This window comes from Podarcis muralis, chromosome 2, assembly GCF_964188315.1.
Source record: "Podarcis muralis chromosome 2, rPodMur119.hap1.1, whole genome shotgun sequence".
Classification (NCBI taxonomy): domain Eukaryota; kingdom Metazoa; phylum Chordata; class Lepidosauria; order Squamata; family Lacertidae; genus Podarcis; species Podarcis muralis.
The window spans coordinates 74,801,564-74,821,517 of NC_135656.1; the positions used below are offsets into that span (position 1 = coordinate 74,801,564).

General features: G+C 43.3%; 1 protein-coding gene across 2 annotated transcripts in view; it reads left to right on the forward strand.

Annotated features, from left to right (window-relative positions):
* STAB1 (stabilin 1) overlaps nucleotides 1-19,954 on the forward strand; it is a 92,135-nt gene that overhangs the window by 69,421 nt on the left and 2,760 nt on the right. The window contains exons 49-66 of one of the 2 annotated variants that reach the window (XM_028718777.2): nucleotides 617-754; nucleotides 1,338-1,397; nucleotides 2,007-2,183; nucleotides 2,280-2,366; nucleotides 3,846-3,995; nucleotides 6,508-6,567; nucleotides 6,711-6,927; nucleotides 8,789-8,938; nucleotides 9,907-10,011; nucleotides 12,002-12,109; nucleotides 13,871-14,064; nucleotides 14,675-14,819; nucleotides 15,598-15,731; nucleotides 16,271-16,436; nucleotides 16,661-16,767; nucleotides 17,031-17,150; nucleotides 18,455-18,601; nucleotides 18,765-18,884. In XM_028718777.2, coding sequence (XP_028574610.2) covers nucleotides 617-754; nucleotides 1,338-1,397; nucleotides 2,007-2,183; nucleotides 2,280-2,366; nucleotides 3,846-3,995; nucleotides 6,508-6,567; nucleotides 6,711-6,927; nucleotides 8,789-8,938; nucleotides 9,907-10,011; nucleotides 12,002-12,109; nucleotides 13,871-14,064; nucleotides 14,675-14,819; nucleotides 15,598-15,731; nucleotides 16,271-16,436; nucleotides 16,661-16,767; nucleotides 17,031-17,150; nucleotides 18,455-18,601; nucleotides 18,765-18,884 — 2,385 coding nt within the window. The remainder of the gene's footprint in view (nucleotides 1-616; nucleotides 755-1,337; nucleotides 1,398-2,006; nucleotides 2,184-2,279; nucleotides 2,367-3,845; nucleotides 3,996-6,507; nucleotides 6,568-6,710; nucleotides 6,928-8,788; nucleotides 8,939-9,906; nucleotides 10,012-12,001; nucleotides 12,110-13,870; nucleotides 14,065-14,674; nucleotides 14,820-15,597; nucleotides 15,732-16,270; nucleotides 16,437-16,660; nucleotides 16,768-17,030; nucleotides 17,151-18,454; nucleotides 18,602-18,764; nucleotides 18,885-19,954) is intronic. The other variant, XM_028718778.2, reaches the window with a different exon arrangement.

Sequence of the window (19,954 nt, forward strand, 5' to 3'; positions counted from 1 at the left end):
AAGTTTTTAGCTATACAGTGGTACCTCGGGTTACAGACGCTTCAGGTTACAGACGCTTCAGGTTACAGACTCCGCTAACCCAGAAATAGTACTTCGGGTTAAGAACTTTGCTTCAGGATGAGAGCAGAAATCGTGCTCCAGCAGCGCAGCAGCAGGAGGCCCCATTAGCTAAAGTGCTGCTTCAGGTTAAGAACAGACCTCCAGAACGAATTAAGTTCTTAACCCAAGGTACCACTGTACCCAGCTTGAGTAGTCGAAGGAAGGGACTGTGAGAACATGGTTGCATATATTCAATGGAAGGTCCATAACCCAGTGGTTAGAGCATCTGCTTTGCATGCTGAAGGTCCCTGGTGTGTCCAGGTAGGGTTGGGAAAGACTCCGTCTGAAACCCTGAAGAGCTGCTGCCAGTCAGTGTAGACAATGCTGGGTTAAATGGACCAATAGTCATGATAAGGCGTCAAGCCTAAAACCTCTATCAAGACAAACCTACAATAACTTACTCCATCTTGCTACTGTAGCCCATCCCTCACTGGTGATCATTACTCAAGAACAAAAAGGCTTTGTACATGAGAAGGTGTGTCTTACAGGGAATGTGTATTATGTCCCTTTTTCTCAGAACAGCGTGTATTTAAATGATGAAGCAAAGATAATTGAGAGTGACATTATGGGAAGCAATGGTGTCCTACATTTCATTGACAAGATCTTAATCCCATATGACCTGCAGAATATAAACATTTCATCCAACCTAGCACAGGTATGTCTAAAATTATAAAGGGTTGAAATGACTCATTAATTTTTATACTCAACGCTGTATTTTTTTAAAAAGCAAACAAACACAACATTATGGTTAAACATAAAACCTTGCACTTGCTTTAATATAAAATAAATAAATAAATACCAGCAGTGACGTAAATCTGCCAAAGGCACACCCAAGGTAATTTGTATGCATTGGCAATGTATGTGAGCCCATCTTGCCCCTTGGTGTTACACAATTGGTTGGTTTGCATTCCTATGTTGTACAGAAGCATTTCTAGCTTTGCATATGAAATCTCCTACCTGGTGGAAGAAAGTTTTATAAATATTGGAATGAGGCATTTCACAGCTAGTATGTCTGACCAGAATAGTAGTATATTGATTGACTGCATTGATGATTGGCAGAAATCATGACTTGCTGCTGTATTAAGGAGTATGAATGTCTGTGTATTGGGCGCTTTCTCTTCAGTCTTCATTATAATGGACACAAAGCGATCCCCTGGGAGTGGCAATGCATTTGGGTTTCCTCTTCCATGATACAGAGACTTGGTTTCTAATAACTGCATCTATTTGTTGCTTTCCAGGAAACCATCACAGAGGTTGCAGATGCTTATGGATACAAAATCTACAGCAAGCTTCTAGTGGTAATTTTTTTAAAAATCTGTAGTCCTTAAAATGAAACATTAATCTCTAATAAAAATACCCAAAAAAATTAACTTTCTGATTCAGTTCAGAATTCATTTCAGAGTATACTCCCTCCAATCTAGGCTTGGTCTTACATTCAAAGGATTGTGCAGTAAATTTCTTACTTTTAAATATGGAACAAGTTATGTATTCAGTGGTCTTTGTTTGCCTGAGCTTGAGTCTGGACTAAGGATTCTGAGCCCCTGTGTTCTGATTTGATATATGATATCCAATCACAGAACATTTCAGGAATTGGGCCTCTGCCATTGGCCCTTAAAATCTGAGTCGTGATTCGCAGTTTGGAAGTTTAAACAGCCAATCATGTTGGAAGTGGGCATGGCCCAGGCCTTCAGAAATGCATATAAGCAGTTGCTTTGCCCCGCTTTCCTAGTTACGTAGTTCAGTAAAGGTTCTTGCTGTTGTCACTGTGTCTTGCCTTGTGGGAACCCACCTATGCTTCAAAACATTCTTTTGTTTCTGATGGCTAGTTGCACACAAGTAATTTATGATTGATACTGCGTGTACGGCATTTTGATGTGCATACACTTTGCTGTATTGTCTCTGTGTAGGAGGCGGGACTTCTTAATCTGGTGAACAGTACCTTGCACCAGCCCTTCACAATGTTGTGGCCTACAGATGCAGCATTTAATTCTCTCCCTGAGGATATGCAAAAATGGTTGTATCATAGAGAACACCGGAGCAAGTTGGCTGCTTATCTCAAAGGACACATGATCAGGGACACGCTGGTAAGTTGATAGTGTTGTTGTTGTTTTTTTAAAAAAACACCCTTCTGAATTTATTTTTGAAGTTGTCTCAGAATCATTACTTTTGTGTGTGTCTAGTTATCAGGTTCCAGTCTGACGAATACTCATGGTTTAAGAACGATGCATGGATCGCTCATCTCATTTGGCTGCAGCAAGACAAATGCCGTAAGTCAATGTTTATCTGAACTAAATGTTGTGTATGTAGGGGTGGAGTGATTATTGTACTGCTTGAGTGGGTCAGCTAGGGATTGAATGGGTGACTCTTTAATAATAATATAATAATAATAGTAATAATAAATTTTTTTTTATATCCCTCCCTCACCGGCCAGAGCCGGGCTCAAGACCGCTAACACCAGTAAAATTACAATAAAAACATAATGGGGGGGGACCAATTTAAAATACAGGTTAAAAATACAATTTAAAATGCAGCCTCATTTTAATAATAGTCCATAGATCAAAACCATAAGGGGAGGGAAACATGAGGGTCAGACTGAGTCCAAACCAAAGGCCAGGCAGAACAGCTCTGTCTTGCAGGCCCTGTGGAAAGATGTCAAGTCCCGCAAGGCCATAGTCTCTTGTGACAGAGCATTCCACCAAGTCGGGGCCAGTACTGAAAAGGCCCTGGCCCTAGTTGAGACCAATATAACCACCTTGTGACTTGGGACCTCCAAAGTGTTGTCATTTGTGGACCTTAAGGTCATCCGTGGGGCATACCAGGAGAGGAGGTCCTGTAGGTACATGGGTCCTAGGCCGTATAGGGCTTTAAAGGTCAAAACCAGCACCTTAAACCTGACCCTGTACTCCACCGGGAGCCAGTGCAGTTGGTAAAGCACTGGATGAATGTGATCCCGCGGCAAGGACCCCGTAAGGAGCCTCGCCGCGGCATTCTGCACCCGCTGGAGTTTCTGGGTCAGCTTCAAGGGCAGTCCCGCATAGAGCAAGTTACAATAATCAAGTCTGCAGGCGACCATCGCATGGATCACTGTGGCCAGATCAGGGCAAGAAAGGTAAGGGACCAACTGCTTAATACGTCGGAAATGGAAAAATGCCACCTTTGCTGTGGCTGCAACCTGCGCCTCCATGGAAAGGCAGGCATTGAAGGTTACACCCAAGCTCTTGACAGAAGGCGCTGGCACTACTTGAGCCCCCGCAAGAGGTTTAGTCTTTCAGGTCTCCCCACTAAGTGCTTTCCTGTCAACAAGCAGTGTGTGTGTGTGTGTGTGTGTGTGTGTGTGGCAATTCTGAGTAGGTAAAACATCAGGAAGAGAATGAGTTGGAGAGGTCCTCTTCTCCTGTCTCCCCTCTTCTACTCCCATTGGCAGCTTTCAAGCTGTTGTTAGACTCCAGCTGTCATCAGTGCCAGACCAGCATAGCCGATAGTCAGGGGTGATGGGAATTGCAGTCCTCGAACATCTGGAGGGCCAAAGGTTAGCTGCCTAGGTCTAGATCTTGATATGGCTGCTGTACCTTTTTTGCATAGAAGGGGAATTTTTCAGTTAATTTTTTTGCCTTGGCATGTGATCAGGCAAGCAAGCCTAAGGTGCCAGTAAGTTTCAAGAAGTGGATGGAGGCAGGGATGAATTTCACATACAGTGATTTGAACCGAGCACCTCCTGATATGCTTCTCGTTTTCCTTCCTTACAGGGGGAAATTCTGGTGAACAATGGCAATGCAAGGATTGTACAGCAGTTAATGAAATTTAATGGTGGGATTGCTTATGGTATTGACCAGGTGCTGGAACCTCCAGACTTGGGGTCCCGCTGTGATGAGTTTCGCGATGTTGAGCGGCCATCGGTGAGTGTCTTAATATGCACATACTTGTTGATTTCTATAACCTTCCTCCTTTACAAATCCCCAAAGAAGTTAAGAGTCTCTCCTGGGAAAGTACCAACTCTTAAAAAAAAATTACAGTGGAACCTCAGTTGTCGAATGTAATCCATTCTTGAAGACCGTTCAACTCCCCAAACATTTGACAACTGAGGCACAATTGCCGGTCGGCAAAATCCATTGAAAAATTGGAGAAATGTGTCTCAGAAGCCTTTCAAAAACAAAAGCACTCACTTCCGGGTTGTTGGCGTTCAGGTTCCGAATTGTTCAGCTTTCGAAGCGTTCGACAACTGAGGTTCCACTGTTTTTTAATATTTAATTTGGTTTTAAGATTCAAAATTACATTTTAACACTCAGTAATTATAATCCTACTCTTATGATCAGCTAAATGTACTACGAAATAGCAAAAGAGATAATCTGTGGAGACCCCAATGAGCAGAACAGAACAGAACAATACAAGTAGGATTCCAACTCTATGATTCTATCCTATATTCCTCTTCCCCCACCCCACTGTTTTAGCACAAATGAAAATAAAATGAAAACAATATTGCATAAATGCTAACTATAACATCTCCCTGTAAAGTATGCTCTTTGCACAAAGGTTCGTGACCAAAATACTTTAGAACAGACTCAAACACATGATAAAAGCCCACCAGAAATCAGCTGCCTATGGCCTGGTCCCTAGAGCTGCTGAGCTTTGGGTAAAACCTGGAATGGAACAGCTCCAGACCCTGATGAACTGGAACACAAAAAACACAGATTGGATTCCCTAACATTACACACCCAATCCTCAGGGAGGAGCTACAAGGCAAAGAAGGACTGCGTTCACATGGCAGTTTATTCCATCTTTATGATAACTGTTAATTTCCACATTATATTTAGAGTTGCCATGTTTTGAAGAGCAAAAAAGAGGACACATTTCCCGACTTCTACTTTTAACTATGGATCACCATGATGAGTCTCATTTTTAAAAGGAGGACATGTCCTAGAAAAGGAGGATATATGGCAAGTTTCACGCAATATAAAAGCCACTTCCAGAACTATTGTGGCATACAGTGCATGTTTAGCAGTCTTTTCCATATTGTTTGGAAATGGATTTTTTCTGGAAGCAAATAACATGGAAATCTGCCCTATATTCCACAGCAATTCTAGAAATGGAATTTTATGTTATGTGAAAGCTCAGGTATAATGCAGAACGAAACGGGGAAGTCATGAAAACTGCCATATGAATGGCAGTATTCATTCATAGGCCAAAGTGTTCTCAGCCCAATAAGTGTGTGTGTGTGGCAGGGAGGAAGAGAAATTTGCAGCTGAGAATTTATTAGAAAGTGCTTAACTCACCCCCTGTTTGCAAAGGCCACCCTGCCAGCCATTTTAAGCTTGGTCCCCACCCCCTCAGCTGAGCTTGGAAGCCAGAAGCCCAGAAGACTGGGGAGAAAGGTCTTTGAGGAGAGAATTGCCAGATGTGTGGTGGATTAAACACATCAGGTGAAATTCACCTAACCAGCTCTCTCAGGGGAAGTACTGCATACGGACTTCTCTGCTAGCGCAACAGCCCCCCCCCCCCCAATGGCTCCAGAGGAGTCAGGAGAATCCCCAGAACAGTGCACAGGGGGAGGAGAGGAGGTTCCATCTGGGAAGCTGCAATGTTTGCGCAGATGGAATAACTGGAAGGGCATAATGTTGAATTCCACCTCCGTTCTGCCCACTGATTACTTCATTAGACCTATTCAATTGAAAACAAGCCATTTTGAGCCTTCTGCTTCCCTTCCTTTGAGGATTTTGGGCATCCCTTCACGGGAAGAACCTGGCATAGATTTATGCAACAAAGGAATGTATAGCTGCACTTTTACCCCAATTTTGAATTGGATATTTTTTATCCAAATTAGGGTAAATTGCACCAGAAAATTTCCAGAGGCCCTAGAGCAGGCACGTCCAACTCCAAAGAGGCTGGGATCTACCCATTGTCATTGCCAGGAGTTGTTGAGCTTTTTTTAAGGGAGGGTTCACCAGAGCTATTGAGCTTATTTTGGGGATTGATAATGACCACCCAGGTTATCACTTTATTTTATACTGCGATCGACCAAAGACACCAAGGCGATCAACCTGTTGTACATGTCTTCCCTAGAGTGATATAATTTGGCATGTTTGTTTTACTTGTATTAAGTAAACACAACCCAAAGCTTCCGGTCTTGTCTAATATTGTGTTTGCAATTGGCCTTCATTTCTTAATATATTTTTTTATTATCATTATATTTCTTACCTGCCCTTCACCATGAGGTCCCATAATGACCTGATGAAATGGAAAGATTTTCCGTGAAAAAATAAACCACTGGTGAACTTGAAAAAGGGCCATACTGGCTGTTACGCCTGCGGTCATTGCTGGTGAGACGAGCTCTGCTTAATAGAATCAGACTGGCGACTTTTAATTGTAACCTTTGTGGACCTTTTCTCCTCTTCCTGCTTCTCTTCCTCTCAGGCTGCTGCTTGCGGTTCCTGTGGTAATCCGCCTCGTTGTTCCGGTGTCGCAAAAGACAGGGTAAGTTGAACATGAAGGTTCCATCTAAATAAAAACGTACTAAGCCTGTGATATATATTACAGTAGATATTTGGCATGCATTTCTACCCTAAGGAATAGATGTCAATCAAGGGCAAATAAAAGTTTGTTGTTTTTCCTTACAGGGGGAGACCCAGTCTTGTTACTATTATGAAGATGGATTGTCCACCCGTCCATGGTACTCCCTTTCTGAAAGAAGGTCTCCCTGGTTATATCGTCCACATGGGCTGAACAGATGGCGTCCACTTTCAAGGTCCTTGATGAAGGGGTGCAGGAGAACATGCTTTGTCGTTGAGTGGGTGCCTCAGTGCTGTCCAAACCACTATGGGAAAGATTGTCAGGGTAAGAGATCTTCGTTGTGTGTCCACAGGGGAACTGTATACTTGTGTGTGTTTTTCTCTTTCCTGGTGATCATAGTGATTATTTCAGCCAATAGAAACAACACCAGACTGTTCATCATAGTTTTCCTTTTTATATGGGGAAGATTCCCCATAGTTTCCTGTTGAGCTCTTTTTAGATTTACATGTCTTAGGAAGTAGCCCTCATAACTGCAAGCAGGAGCCACTTCAGATACTCCTTTGCAACCTGTTTGTGTAGTATGATGGATTCACTTGCTTTGTCCCGCTTACAAAGGTTGAAAAATTTCCTTTATTCCAACAACCCTTCCAACATACTTCTTTGCCTTGAATGGTCTATGTCCCCTACCATCCCTTTCAAAATGATAGACTTCCTTTTTAAGTGACTTAGTGTATGTTCCACTTGGCCATAACACATATACCTGAAGGAGTGTCTCCACCCCCATTGTTCAGCCTGGACTGAGGTCCAGCGCCAAGGGCCTTCTGGCAGATCCCTCACTGTGAGAAGTGAGGTTACAGGGAACCAGGCAGAGGGCCTTCTTGGTAGTGGCGTCTGCCCTGTGGAACCCCCTCCCATCAGATGTCAAAGAAATAAACAACTATGTGACATTTAGAAGACAGCCCTGTTTAAGGAAGTTTTTAATGACTGATGTTTTGATGTATTTTTAACCTTCTGTTGGAAGCCGCCCAGAGTGGCTGGGGAAACCCAGCCAGATGGGCGGGGGTAGAAATAAATTATTATTATTATTATTATTATTATTATTATTATTATTATTATTATCATCATCATCATCATCATCATCATCAACATCATTATTCAGGAATTTCTTCTAATCGGCCACCTGGCAATGATTAAATGTTGGAGCGCCATGGGCCATGTTTGATTTAAATGAGTGAATGAGTGACTCTTACTTGCAGCAAAATCTTAAGCCTGTATATTCAGAAGCAAGTCCCAATGAGTTAAATGGGACTTATTCCCTAATTAGTGTGCTTCAGATATGATAGCCCCGAACATACCTTTAGCTTATTAAACATTTTTTTCTGATGACAGAAAGTTGACCCAGCTGGAGAAGACTTGAAAACCTAAGATCGCTGCTTGCTCCGCTATATGTAGAAAAAAAGGCATAGTTAGATTTCTTCGGTTTTTTCTAACTTCATCATGTAACAGTATGATACAAATTATCTTGAAGAACATAAGGCTGTGTACACACTCCTGTTTATTCTGCATCCGGCATGCTTCCACCGCTGGTTTGGGAAGCAGTGTACGGACATCATTAGCTACAATTTGTATCTATCCTGTCATTTCTTATGAAATACTGCATTTTGATGTGTTTCCTCCCCCATTCCAACTGCGATCAGAATTGAGAAAAAGAACGACCAAGCTGCATTTTAAACCAATGATGTGTCTGCATCTGTAGTGATCGTATTATACAGTACATTCACTGGCAAATGATAGGCTGATTAGATCTTGATCATTATTATTTAATTGCCCAAAATAATTGTTTAGCACTGCACAAAATGCTAAAACCATACAGATCATGCCTTTAGACTTACAGTCCAAGACTTACAGACCAAGAGATGCTAGGGAGGAGAGGAAAGGGGAATAAAATGCAAGGAAGGTGAGTCCCACTACTTTCACCTTGCAGTTTGATTGCATATGGATGTGCTTCTACTGTTCTAAGACATTAGAGAAAAGTTAATGGTTTCCTAATTAGGCTGGTGTCTTTTTAAGGAGGCTGCTAACTTAAGCAATAAGGCTTCCGTTCAAGAGTGATGGCCAAAATGGTTATGGCTGCTTAATAAAAACGCCTTCTGTTGGATAACATTCAATGCGTCCTGCCTTTCAGTGTGTCCTGGAGGGCTTAAGGAACCATGCAGCAATCATGGTACCTGTAACGATGGGCAGCAAGGCTCGGGATGGTGCTCCTGCGACAAGGCCTTCATTGGGACAGCTTGCGAGAACTGTGCCCCAGGCCACTATGGACCAGAGTGCAAAGGTACATCTTTGTTTTCAAAGACAGCAAGAGCCAGTAGCTTGAGTCTTCCTGCTCCAGTTTGATCTCAGCAAGTTCACTGGTAATATGCTATGAGTCGGGTTGCCATATCTGGTACCTGAGGATTGCTTTATAGATGTTTTCCTACACCAGGCGGGCATGGAGAGCGCTAAAACAATGCATGGCCAGCTTTGTTCAGTACCACATTTGAAGATAGGTGGCTGTCTCCACCCCCACCCTGCTCCATCTTGTGTACATGTCAGGAAGGTGCTGCCTGGGTGCAGCCTTACAATGCTTTTAGCTGGAAAGGGGTGTTTTATTTCCTTACAGTACTGTTTGTGACGTGTGTTAGTACTTGAGTAATAAGTACTTTAAAAGCAAGGAAGTGAGATACCTACTCAAAATCAGCTGGCACATAACCGAAGCCTGTGCACATACCACTGTGTACAAAAATCAGCTTCTTCTTCTTCTTTGGAGATCACTCGTAGCTGAGTAAGATTGTCTTCCATAACAGGGTTTTAGCAGTGAGTCCGTAAGTGACTGTGGAGGCCAATTCTGGATCCACATGTCCTTCCACAGTGGGGACATAGGTTTCCAGGTGGGAGTTGATCATGGTGAAGGTTTGCCAAGCGTGCCTTCCTCTTGGCACATTTCTCCCTTTTGTCCTGTGTTCGAATGTCTTCAAAGCCCATGACATCTTTGGTAAAGGCTGTCCTCCAATTGGAGCACTCGCAGGCCAGTGCTTCCCAGTTGTTGGTGTTTATATTGGATTTTTTTTAGATCTGCCTTGAGAGAGTCTTTAAACCTCTTTTGTTGACCACCAGCATTATGCTTTCCATTTTTAAGTTTGGAATAGAGTAGTTGCTTTGGAAGACGATCATCAGGCATTTGCACCACATGAAGTTGATGTGGAAGAATCATTGCTTTGACACTAGCCCAAGACAGTGACTATTACTTTTTTCTCTTTGCAGAGTGCAATTGTACCAGTAATGGGATCTGTGATGAGGGGCTGCATGGAGATGGCTTCTGCTTTTGCAGTGCGGGGTGGACAGGAGAGCGCTGCGAGACTGAACTCGGTAAAGTAGATCCCAGCTAAATCCCTAAGCAGCATTCCTCCCACTGTCTTGATAGACATTCTAGGGAAAGGATCATGTTACACAGTTCCTGGGTGCTTCCCTGATTTTTGTCTTGTTCTTAACCCATTATTGTGCAAAAAAATCTTTTTGGAGTGCTTCAAAAGCTTTAAAAGTCTGTAGCAGCAAGGTGGAGATGAAAAATCACCAAGTGCAGACGCCATAGGTATGTATAGGGATGGCAGGCCTTCCAAATCCATAGCTTGCCCTTCCCCCACTCTGTGGATCATGTGCCCCCAGCCCAGCCCAGCCCAGGAAATCTAGTTAGCAAAGTGTTTTTGGCAAGTATGGGGAGGGTTAGAGAGATAAACAAATACAGAGATTCTCAAATAATTGGATCAGTTCAGGAATGTGAGACTTGAATGACAAGATAATGAAATGCTAAATACTGGTATGACCTGTAATAAACAAATCCAGAGAACTGGAGACAATGGCAGTGTAATCAAGTAACCTCTTCCTTCCCTCTGTCTGCTCAACTTACGTCACAGGCAATTCTGCTCTCCTGCTTCTTTTTTCACAAGCACAAGGGATTTATATTGCTCTCTGAACTGGTTTTCTCAGCATAATGGAAAATTGCTAAAGAAAGTGAGCCTGGAAGGCAAATGACCCATTATGCTGTGATTACATCTTTTTGCACATTCATAAGAATAATGATCATATACACTGTGGGGGGCAGGGATAAACAACAACATGTAGAGGGGGTTTCTTTCCATGGCAGCCCTGACCACAACCTCCCTCACCGCTATTTGTCCTGGGAAGGACGTTGCTCTTGGTGAGATTTTTTTGTCAGGATTTAGAGGTGGAGGTTACATTTGCGTGGACAGGCGGAGCCCCCACCCCCAACCCCAGGCGACCCCGAGTGGAATAATGACTCAAGACAATGTGCTATGGGATTAAAATTGGAAACAACTTTATTAAGTTTCAGATGCTAGACTAAAGGATTCCACCCAAGGCCTGAAACTGCCAAAGTTGTGATGTTTTGTTACGGGGGAGGCAAAACCTGCCAATGCAGGAAAATTCCTTTCCAGCCCTTTAACAGCGACTATGACGTAGCAGTGCCTGCGTAGCTGTGGAGAAGAAGTTAACTTGCAAAAGAAGGTTTAATTGAGGGGGGGCAGGGTGGGAGAAGTTCTGGAGCCAACTGATGCTTGGCAAGTAAGATTCACCTGTTGTGTGGGCAGGGCGGTCTCTCCCCCTACCTGGCCGATCCCCTGGCAACGCCTCACCAGGTGGGATTGGGCGATGGGCTGAGGTAGGTGGAGACCTCCAGGTATCCAGCCTGGGGAGGGTGAAGCCAGCCCATACTACCAGGAGCCGCATTGGGATCTGGGGGGGCTGCGCACGACCACACAAAAGGTGCCCCCCCATTTGATGTGGGAAGCTATCAGTGCCTTTCTGCATTCCATGATGCTGATATTGAAGAGCACCCTAGTCATTTACATTTCATGTAATGTTTACTTTCTCCCTGAGAAGCAAATGACCTGCCCAAGGAAGCTTTGACGCTGAATGAGAAATTGCAGCTACCCCTGTGCTAGCTCAACACACACAGTCCACTGTACACTAGCCCAGAGTGCCTTTGATGTCTATAAACTGAGCAAAAGAAGATTAGGTTTGACCAGCCTCACTGTACACAATAATAGCATGGTTTTGGGGGGGGGGCGGTTGTGGGAGAAGAGAGGTGCAATCTCTTGAAATAAACTGATTTGAGATGTGTTATATGTGTTTTGGTCACTTGCATTTTTGTTCCTATGAGAAATTTTGGCAGATGAAATGGTTTTTCAAATGAAACTTTCCCCCTGGACATGAGGAAATTTTCCATTGTTTGTGGACTTCCCACATCATCTCTAGCTGCAAGAGCAGTGCGCTGTGAAATAAGCCCTGAAATGTGTCTGAAAATGGAATGGAATTGACTAATGACTTCTTTTATATCTAGCTGCGGTGCCTGTGTGTTCCCCAGCCTGCCATCGTAATGCTGTGTGCCGGTCCAATAATACATGCGAATGTAGCCTACATTATGAGGGAGACGGATGGACATGCAAAGGTATTGAATGAATCTAGCATTTAAGAACCATGTTTAATCAGTCACTAAGACTCTTGTCATGTTGGGGTAGTATCAGAAAAGCTTTCAATAATATGATGGTATTGCAAATAGCAACAAATTTAGATTGTGAACCATCCTAAGACCACTTATGCTGCATCCTTGGATATAAGGTTGCATTCTCCAAGTGACTATATCGAGTCTGCGTGGGTTTTGGTTTTTCCCCAGTAATGTTGCAAGATACTGTGGTCTTACAAACAGAGGGCTTATCCATGCTTACCTTTTGCCCTGCTCTTTCCGGGCACAGATCCGTACTTAAAAGCTCCATGTCCAAGTGGTTTGTTTTTTTCTTTGCCGCAGAGATTTCCTTCTGAAAACCCTGCTCTTTAGTGCTCGATCGGAACAAATGTCAATTTGGGTTTCCCACGGATTGTCATTTGCTCTGATTGAGCTTTAAAAAGCAGGTTTTGGAAAGGAAGGATTTGGACCAAAAAAGAAGAAGGGGTGTTCGGACATTGAGTTATAAAGTGCAGACAGTGCCTGGAAAAGAGAAGAAAGGTTAGTGTGGATAAATTTAGAGACTGGTTTATTTGTCACTGCTTCCCTCCCAGAGATGCTGGGAGGGAACTGAGGATCACCACCATAGAACTCTTAAGATCCTCTCAGATATTCCTTTGGGGAAGGTTTGTAATGAGGTGTGGACTTTGGAAAGCTCAAAGGCCATATCTCATTACAAACGAACCCTCCCCAAGGGAATATTTGGGAGGATTCTTAGCCTCTGAAGAGAATTGTTATTCTAGATTTACAGATGGAAAACTGCTAAGGAGAATTGTTTCTGAGAGGGTTACTTTAAAGCATGCTTCCCTGAATTGAAATCCATCCCAAACTACTCTAGTTATTGAAACTTAGAGACAGAACATTGGTCATGATTCTAAAAAGTTGATAACAATCAAATGCTTGGATTCTCAAGTTATTTTTTATTATTCGTTTTCAAACATTGCAGAGCCCTGACAATGCAGTATACTTGTAGTATACATAAAATAAAATGTAATTTACCTGCTGGTACTGGTTTGGTCAATTCAGAAGGTCCTTGGACATTAGGGTCATCTGGAACTGCTCTTCTAAAGTACTTTCTGAATAGAGATGTTTATAGAATCACTTCTGTCAGATTCCAAGCTGGATGATTGGTTTCCTCTATACCAGAACGCATTGTTGTGGAGGTACATTTTTCGAATTTTCCAAGCTGCTTCCTTTTTTTTTGCACTCTTTGTATTAGAAACTCATCAAAGGTAAATCTTAAAAATAAGTTCTCTTTCCATCATAATATGGGCAGTTGCATAGTAGTGTAAAAGCACAATTGTACAAGTATGTTTTTTAAAACTAAAAAGAATGAATGGTGAGTTGATGTTGCTTTTAATTTCCTCCACCAATTCTGAGTACATGTACAAAACTTGTTTCCACATTTCAAAACCTGGCAATCCTGCTAAAATTCAATGTCAGTGGGATGGTGGCATCTCTCAGAACAGTTGTGGAACTGAAGGACTCTGCTCATCCCTACTTCCCTGTGTTTTTATATTTTGTTGGAAGCCATCTATAGTGACTGGGGCAACCCAATCAGATGGGCAGTGTACAAGTAATAAATTAATAGTCTTATTCTTATTAAATGGCAAAAGAAGTACCAGGTGAGTCTTGTTCCCCAATTGGTAGCAGGAGGATTAGAGAGCCAGAAGTGAGGCTTTACTGAAAATTCTCTTTTTCATACAGTGATTGACCGGTGTGCGAAAGACAACGGTGACTGCAGTGACTATGCCAACTGCACACAGATTGGGATTGATGTTTCCTGCAGCTGTTTCCCAGACTACGAAGGTGATGGCTACATCTGCAGCCCTATTGACAGGTGTGCAGATGGCATGAATGGAGATTGCAGCGAGCATGCCACTTGCATCAACACAGGTCCTGTAAGTATGACCCTTGGTATAATACAGAGCGCAGCAGTCCTAGGAAAATTTTGGGATGAAAATGGACAGTGGCTATAGAAACTCTGAGGTTCTTCACATTACCACTTGCATTCTTGTTGTCCGCTTGCAAACCCAAGCTTCAGTAAAGGAATGTGGAATTTTCTGTGCTATACAACTTTAGCTAGGAGCTGGGGAAGGAGATCTCATATTTAGTTTGCTTGTCAGAGTGCTGCATTTCACTTTTAGCAAAATCAAGGCAAAGCACTGCCTAGCTGGATGACTTGAAACCACATTTGTGAGAGCAGGGAAACTCACACATTTCTTCAGCCTCCTGAAAAAAAATCACCACCATTTTCAGCTCATGAGAATGCATGCAAAATACAAAGCACAGTGATGCAGGTGAAAGATTTCTGTTTGGATTTGGGAATGCAATTCAGTGAAAAGTGTCACCTAAGAATTAACCACTCTTTGACCCTTCCAAGACTTAGCATGACATTTCCCCTTTGGATTGGTGTTCAATTGTCTTTCCCCCCAGTGGTCCTTGCCTTCTGCATCGTCCTGTGTTTCGCCATAAGATTGCTGTGATAATGTGGGTTCCTTTGCCTTGCAGAATTCCCGGCGGTGTGAGTGCCATGCCGGTTACGTTGGAAATGGAATCCAGTGCTTGGAGGAAGCTATCCCACCCATAGACCGTTGCTTGGAAAATAATGGGCAGTGCCACTCTGAGGCTCTCTGCAGTGACTTGCATTTTGAAGGTATAGGTCCCTGTTACCATCCTATAATTTCCATGGAACAATCCTTGTTTTATAAGATGTATGCTTTGTACCTGTAAGATTTTAAATAGTTTTTAGTGTTGTATTATACACAGTTGTAACCTGCCCCAGGACCTTAGAGTGAAGGGCGGGAAATAAACCCTCCTCCGCCTCATTGTCTCCCTTGTAATGTGTGTGTGCAGCAGAGGGGGAACCCCAGACCCCATCTTGGCAAAGCTAGATACATACCCATTCAGGTCCATCTTCCTCTTTCCCATTAACACTCATCCAGTTTGATGAGCTTTCCTCTACTGCCCCTCTTGAAATTTATTGGTGGCCTCTTTTGCCTGCAGACATCTACCACCTCTTTCCTTGACTATTTTGATGCATTATCTATTAGGTCAGAGGATATCAGCCCCCAGGGGTACACTTGTTTCCTTGGCACTACCATGGAAAGCCTACCCAAAAGCTATCACTCAGCTTTCTTTTCCATGACCTCTCCCGTCTCTGAGACAACACTTTCCTTGAAAATGAAAAAGGCCTCGCAATCAGAAAATACAATTGCAGCTCAATCTTTTGCAGGTCACCTATTGCGTTTGGGTTGCAGGCTGTGAGTCTGCAGAAGAAAATGGGGGATGGGAAGTGTTAGCCCTGAGTTGCAAACCGTTTCCCTCAGAGATGGGCCCACAGTCATTTGTGCTGGGCACACCAAAGAGCACTTTTCCAGATCTGACCCACAGCAATGTCTAAAGGGGCGCAATATTGTATGCTTGTTTTCCAGAAAAAACAGTCGGGGTCTTCCACCTGCAGTCTCCCCAGGGAAAGTACAGATTTACTTATCAAGAGGCTGAAGCGGCTTGTGCTGCTGAGGGAGCGACGGTGGCTACTCTTAAGCAGCTGTCTGCGGCACAACAGGTAACAGTGCAGCCATTGCCTCGCTCATTTCCCTTCACAGTTGGTCTGAGGAGTTCAGCTCTTCTCCCACCAAGTTGCTAAAAACGTGCGTGCGCACGCTTGTTTGTGCACACATGTGCCTCAAGAAGCCCTCGACATTCCTATTGGGTGTTGTTTCCCTGCCTGCAGTTGCCTAACACACTCAAACTATTTCAGAAGGTGGGCCTACTATGGGTGTTGACCTGCTCTTTCTGTGATGAAATAGGCTGTGAATGAACAAGCATGGAACGTAAATGCTCCTAGGTGGGTTCCTCCCCTCCCCCACACACTCCCGCACTCCACCCAATAACAATGGTTTGGTAAATGAGCATCTTGCCTATGGCATGTGAATGAAATGAAATACTGCCCCCTGCAGCCCAGGCATGGCTTCGCAGTCTGAGTGAGACAAGTACATGGTGTATAAGAGCAAGTTGGCTCTCGGTGAGAGAACCTGTTCAAGGTCATGGTCTGACTGAAATACAGGACGTTAAGAGAAGCCTGTGTTTCTTTTCTTTCTCCAGATGGGTTTCCACCGGTGCATGGTAGGTTGGCTTTATAATAGGTCAGCAGGCTACCCAACTGTGTACCCGAGTTTGAAGTGTGGCAGTCACCATGTTGGAATTGTGGACTACGGCTTTCGAAGTAACGCCAGTGAGAAGTGGGATGCTTACTGCTACAGAGTTCAAGGTGAGAAAGTACGGCTTGATCAGTATGAGTTCAAACCAGGGATACCTCAAGTTTGGCTAGATGGGGACATTGAAGCTAGCAAGTGCCCCAAGCTGAATCGGGGATGGAATAGAGAAGTGAAGCTAAGTGGGATGGAAGCTGTGTTGCCTGAAACTGATTTGCATGCCAAAATCATGGCATACGGAAGTTTACACCATCCCTTCCTCCTTTCCCCCCTCTTTCAGATGTGCAGTGTGTCTGTAGGGATGGGTTTGTGGGAGATGGCTACACATGCACAGGGAGTCTTGTGGCAGTGCTGGCCCAGAAGGCAAATTTCTCAGTCTACTATTCTGTAAGTACATGAATGCTTCTTTTGGCTGGTATGGAGCAGGGAGGCCTTGGGAGGTGACTTTCTCTATGTATTCTTGCTGCTATGTGTACCTGAGAGCAGGGGCTCCCAGCTTAGGGGGCCATGGACTTATCCCAAGAGGTTCATGAAGAAGGTATTCTACCCATCTGCTCACTCAGTGTTTAAAGGAGAAGGGGGGTGGCTGCTGCTTCCAAGAGCAGAGCTATTCTTTTAGGCTGACCACCACATTCCTTTCTCTGTTTCAGATGGTACTGGATTATGCCAATGCCACCCAAGAAGGATGGGAATTTTTTAATTTCCTCTCCACAGACATGACTTACAAAACTCTTTTTGTACCCCTGAACTCCGGCTTTCGGAAAAATGCAGTAAGAAATGCAAAACAGGATTTTGTGATATTATTATTTTGTACTTGCACCGCAGCCTTAACGTGGTTTAGTTTTGGTTGAATGAACGCATGAATAATTGTATGGCTTAATTAACCAATGGTCATCACTGTCTACAAGAACTGGTCAAATATAAGATCATTGAAGCAAACCATTGTATCAAAATCAAATCAGATTCCCTTAAAGCAAATGACCTCCAAAAGAAAAGACTACATTAAATGTTTATTCCCTTTTCCCGTGGAGTCCTGGGAATTTCTGCGGTCTCAGGGAATAGAAGTTTGTAGCACCTTGGCCAAATTATGTTAGAATTATTTGGGGAAAGCCATGGCAGCTAAACCACAAATCAAATTTGTTGCATTGATAATGGCCTCAAAGTAGTTCTGAAACAAGGTTTCTATTTTAGAGGAGACTTTCCTGCATTCCATACCCAAATAAAGCCAGTGACATCAACTAGCCACAGAGTCCCTCTTCTTCTGTCATTTAAATGTAAATGAAAGCTTTGCAGCAGAATAGCTTTGAAGAATGTCCTCAGAGCTGAGCTCCAAATTTATTTTCTGAGGTTTAAAAATAAACTCTTTAATCCGATGGCGGAAGGTATTTTCAAGGAGGCGTTGAAAAAAGAATGAGTTTCTTTTCATGTTTTAAGTTTCAGAACGTGAAACATCCTCACAGCGGAGACTGGCAGCCCAGTCTGTGAAGCGTGGTAGGACAAAGAGACCCTAACTTTACACTGGGGCTGTCCAAAACAATGAAGCTAACATACCTAGTTTTATATCACTTGAACAGAAAACAACATATTCAACTTGTGAAGGAATGCAGAATTTGCTGTATCTGCATGGCCAAGCACCAGGGGTTATATAATGGATGGCTCTTTGCTCCAGTGAAGGCTTCCATGAATAGAAGGACACCATTTTTTAAAAAATCCATTCTCAATCCTAGGGAACAAACTGGGGTGGGGGGCAGGCTCAGGGGCAGCAAAAGGGGGAATTAGTGAAAATTGCTTCCCCCCTCCATTCTGCTCACAGAGGCCTCCAAATGATTGACAAACCTTCCACGAGTGGAGAGATACAATTCAGTATCTCTGTTCAATCCTTTCCAATGGCTCTGCCCCAGCTGTGCTTGTGTTGTGTGTATATATTGTGTTGTCATGCAGAGGTTGCAATGTATATATATTGTGTTGTCATGCAGAGAAGGTTGCAATGAAGTTGGCTATGGTTTTGTCTCTCCTCTTTTCTCACCAATATCATAACTTTGAATGGAACTGAAACTCTTCTTTGTTTTACCAGTCTCTAACACTGAATGATCTGAAGCTTCATTCATCTGCGAGAGACATGGCCCTGATGAGCTTCAATCTCACGTCTGGTGCAGTTATACCTTCGCAAGCTGGATTCAACCTTTCCATTGCAGATTCCACGAATAACACCCGCTTTCCTGTAAGTATCTCATATGGATAACGACAGAATCAGCTTTACCTTTATGGATTTGACTGTGTAAAATGCTTTGCACCACATGCAGCAAATTTTATTTGCAATCCTTGAAGCCTTTAAATTGTAATTCAGTGGTTTAGTAATTTGGTTTTCTTCACTTTTATTGCAGCAGGGTTGTAAGATGATTAATAATTCAGTGATAGTTGAATGGGATATTCTGGCCTCCAATGGGATCATTCATGCTATTGAAGCACCTCTGATGGCACCTCAACTTGGGCAACTTGACCAGGTTGGTTATTAGTTGGTTTGTATGAATCTTTCAGAATTATCCTGCTGCAGAATAATCCAGTTTGCATCCTATTGCTCTCTGCTTTACTACATAAGTAGGATTTAAATTCAGTCTTTTAAGAAGTGATGTGCTTTGCAAATAATGATCAGCGGATTTGACTCTGTGTGTTCCAAGTCTATATATGGAGGCCATGTTGTTTAACTAACATGGATCTGATTGTAATTCCTTTTTTCCATAAAATTTCAGCTTTTTAAGATTGTGCAGTTACTCATTTTCAGACAAAGATCCTGAACAACAAAATAAACCATATCCAATTTCACAGAACCTATAAACGAAAATTCACCCCAAAACTAAGCCATAAAAATTACCCAGTTTCTTATGTTCAAGGCCAAAATGATACTATAAATGATACTATAACTATCCGATTAGCTACCCAGCAGTAACAGGATAACCAAAATTATGATCAAGATGCAACATTATATTGATTGAAGAGAAGGAAAGCTGCAGGGCTACTTGGGGGTTGGTCAGAAGTAAAGGTAAAGTAAAGTGACCCCTGACCATTAGGTCCAGTCGTGACCGACTCTGGGGTTGCAGCGTTCATCTCGCTTTATTGGCCGAGGGAGCCGGCATACAGCTTCCGGGTCATGTGGCTAGCATGACTAAGCCGCTTCTGGCGAACCAGAGCAGCGCATGGAAACGCCGTTTACCGTCCCACCAGAGTGGTACCTATTTATCTACTTGCAATTTGACGTGCTTTCGAACCTCTAGGTTGGCAGGAGCAGGGACCGAGCAACGGGAGCTCACCCCGTTGCGGGGATTCGAACCGCCGACCTTCTGATCGGCAAGTCCTAGGCTCTGTGGTTTAACCCACAGCGCCACCTCTCCTTTATTGGTTGCTGCTTCCTGTCCAACTTCTCTGGCAGTTTTCTACAGCTTCACAGCATGAAGCATGCCAACTCACCTCTTGCTCTGGTGGCTGTTATCATAATGATAAGAGTTTCGGATTTGCTGTAGAACAGCGTGGCACTTAAAAAAACACTAGCTGCCTTTAACTAAGGCAGGACTCTAAT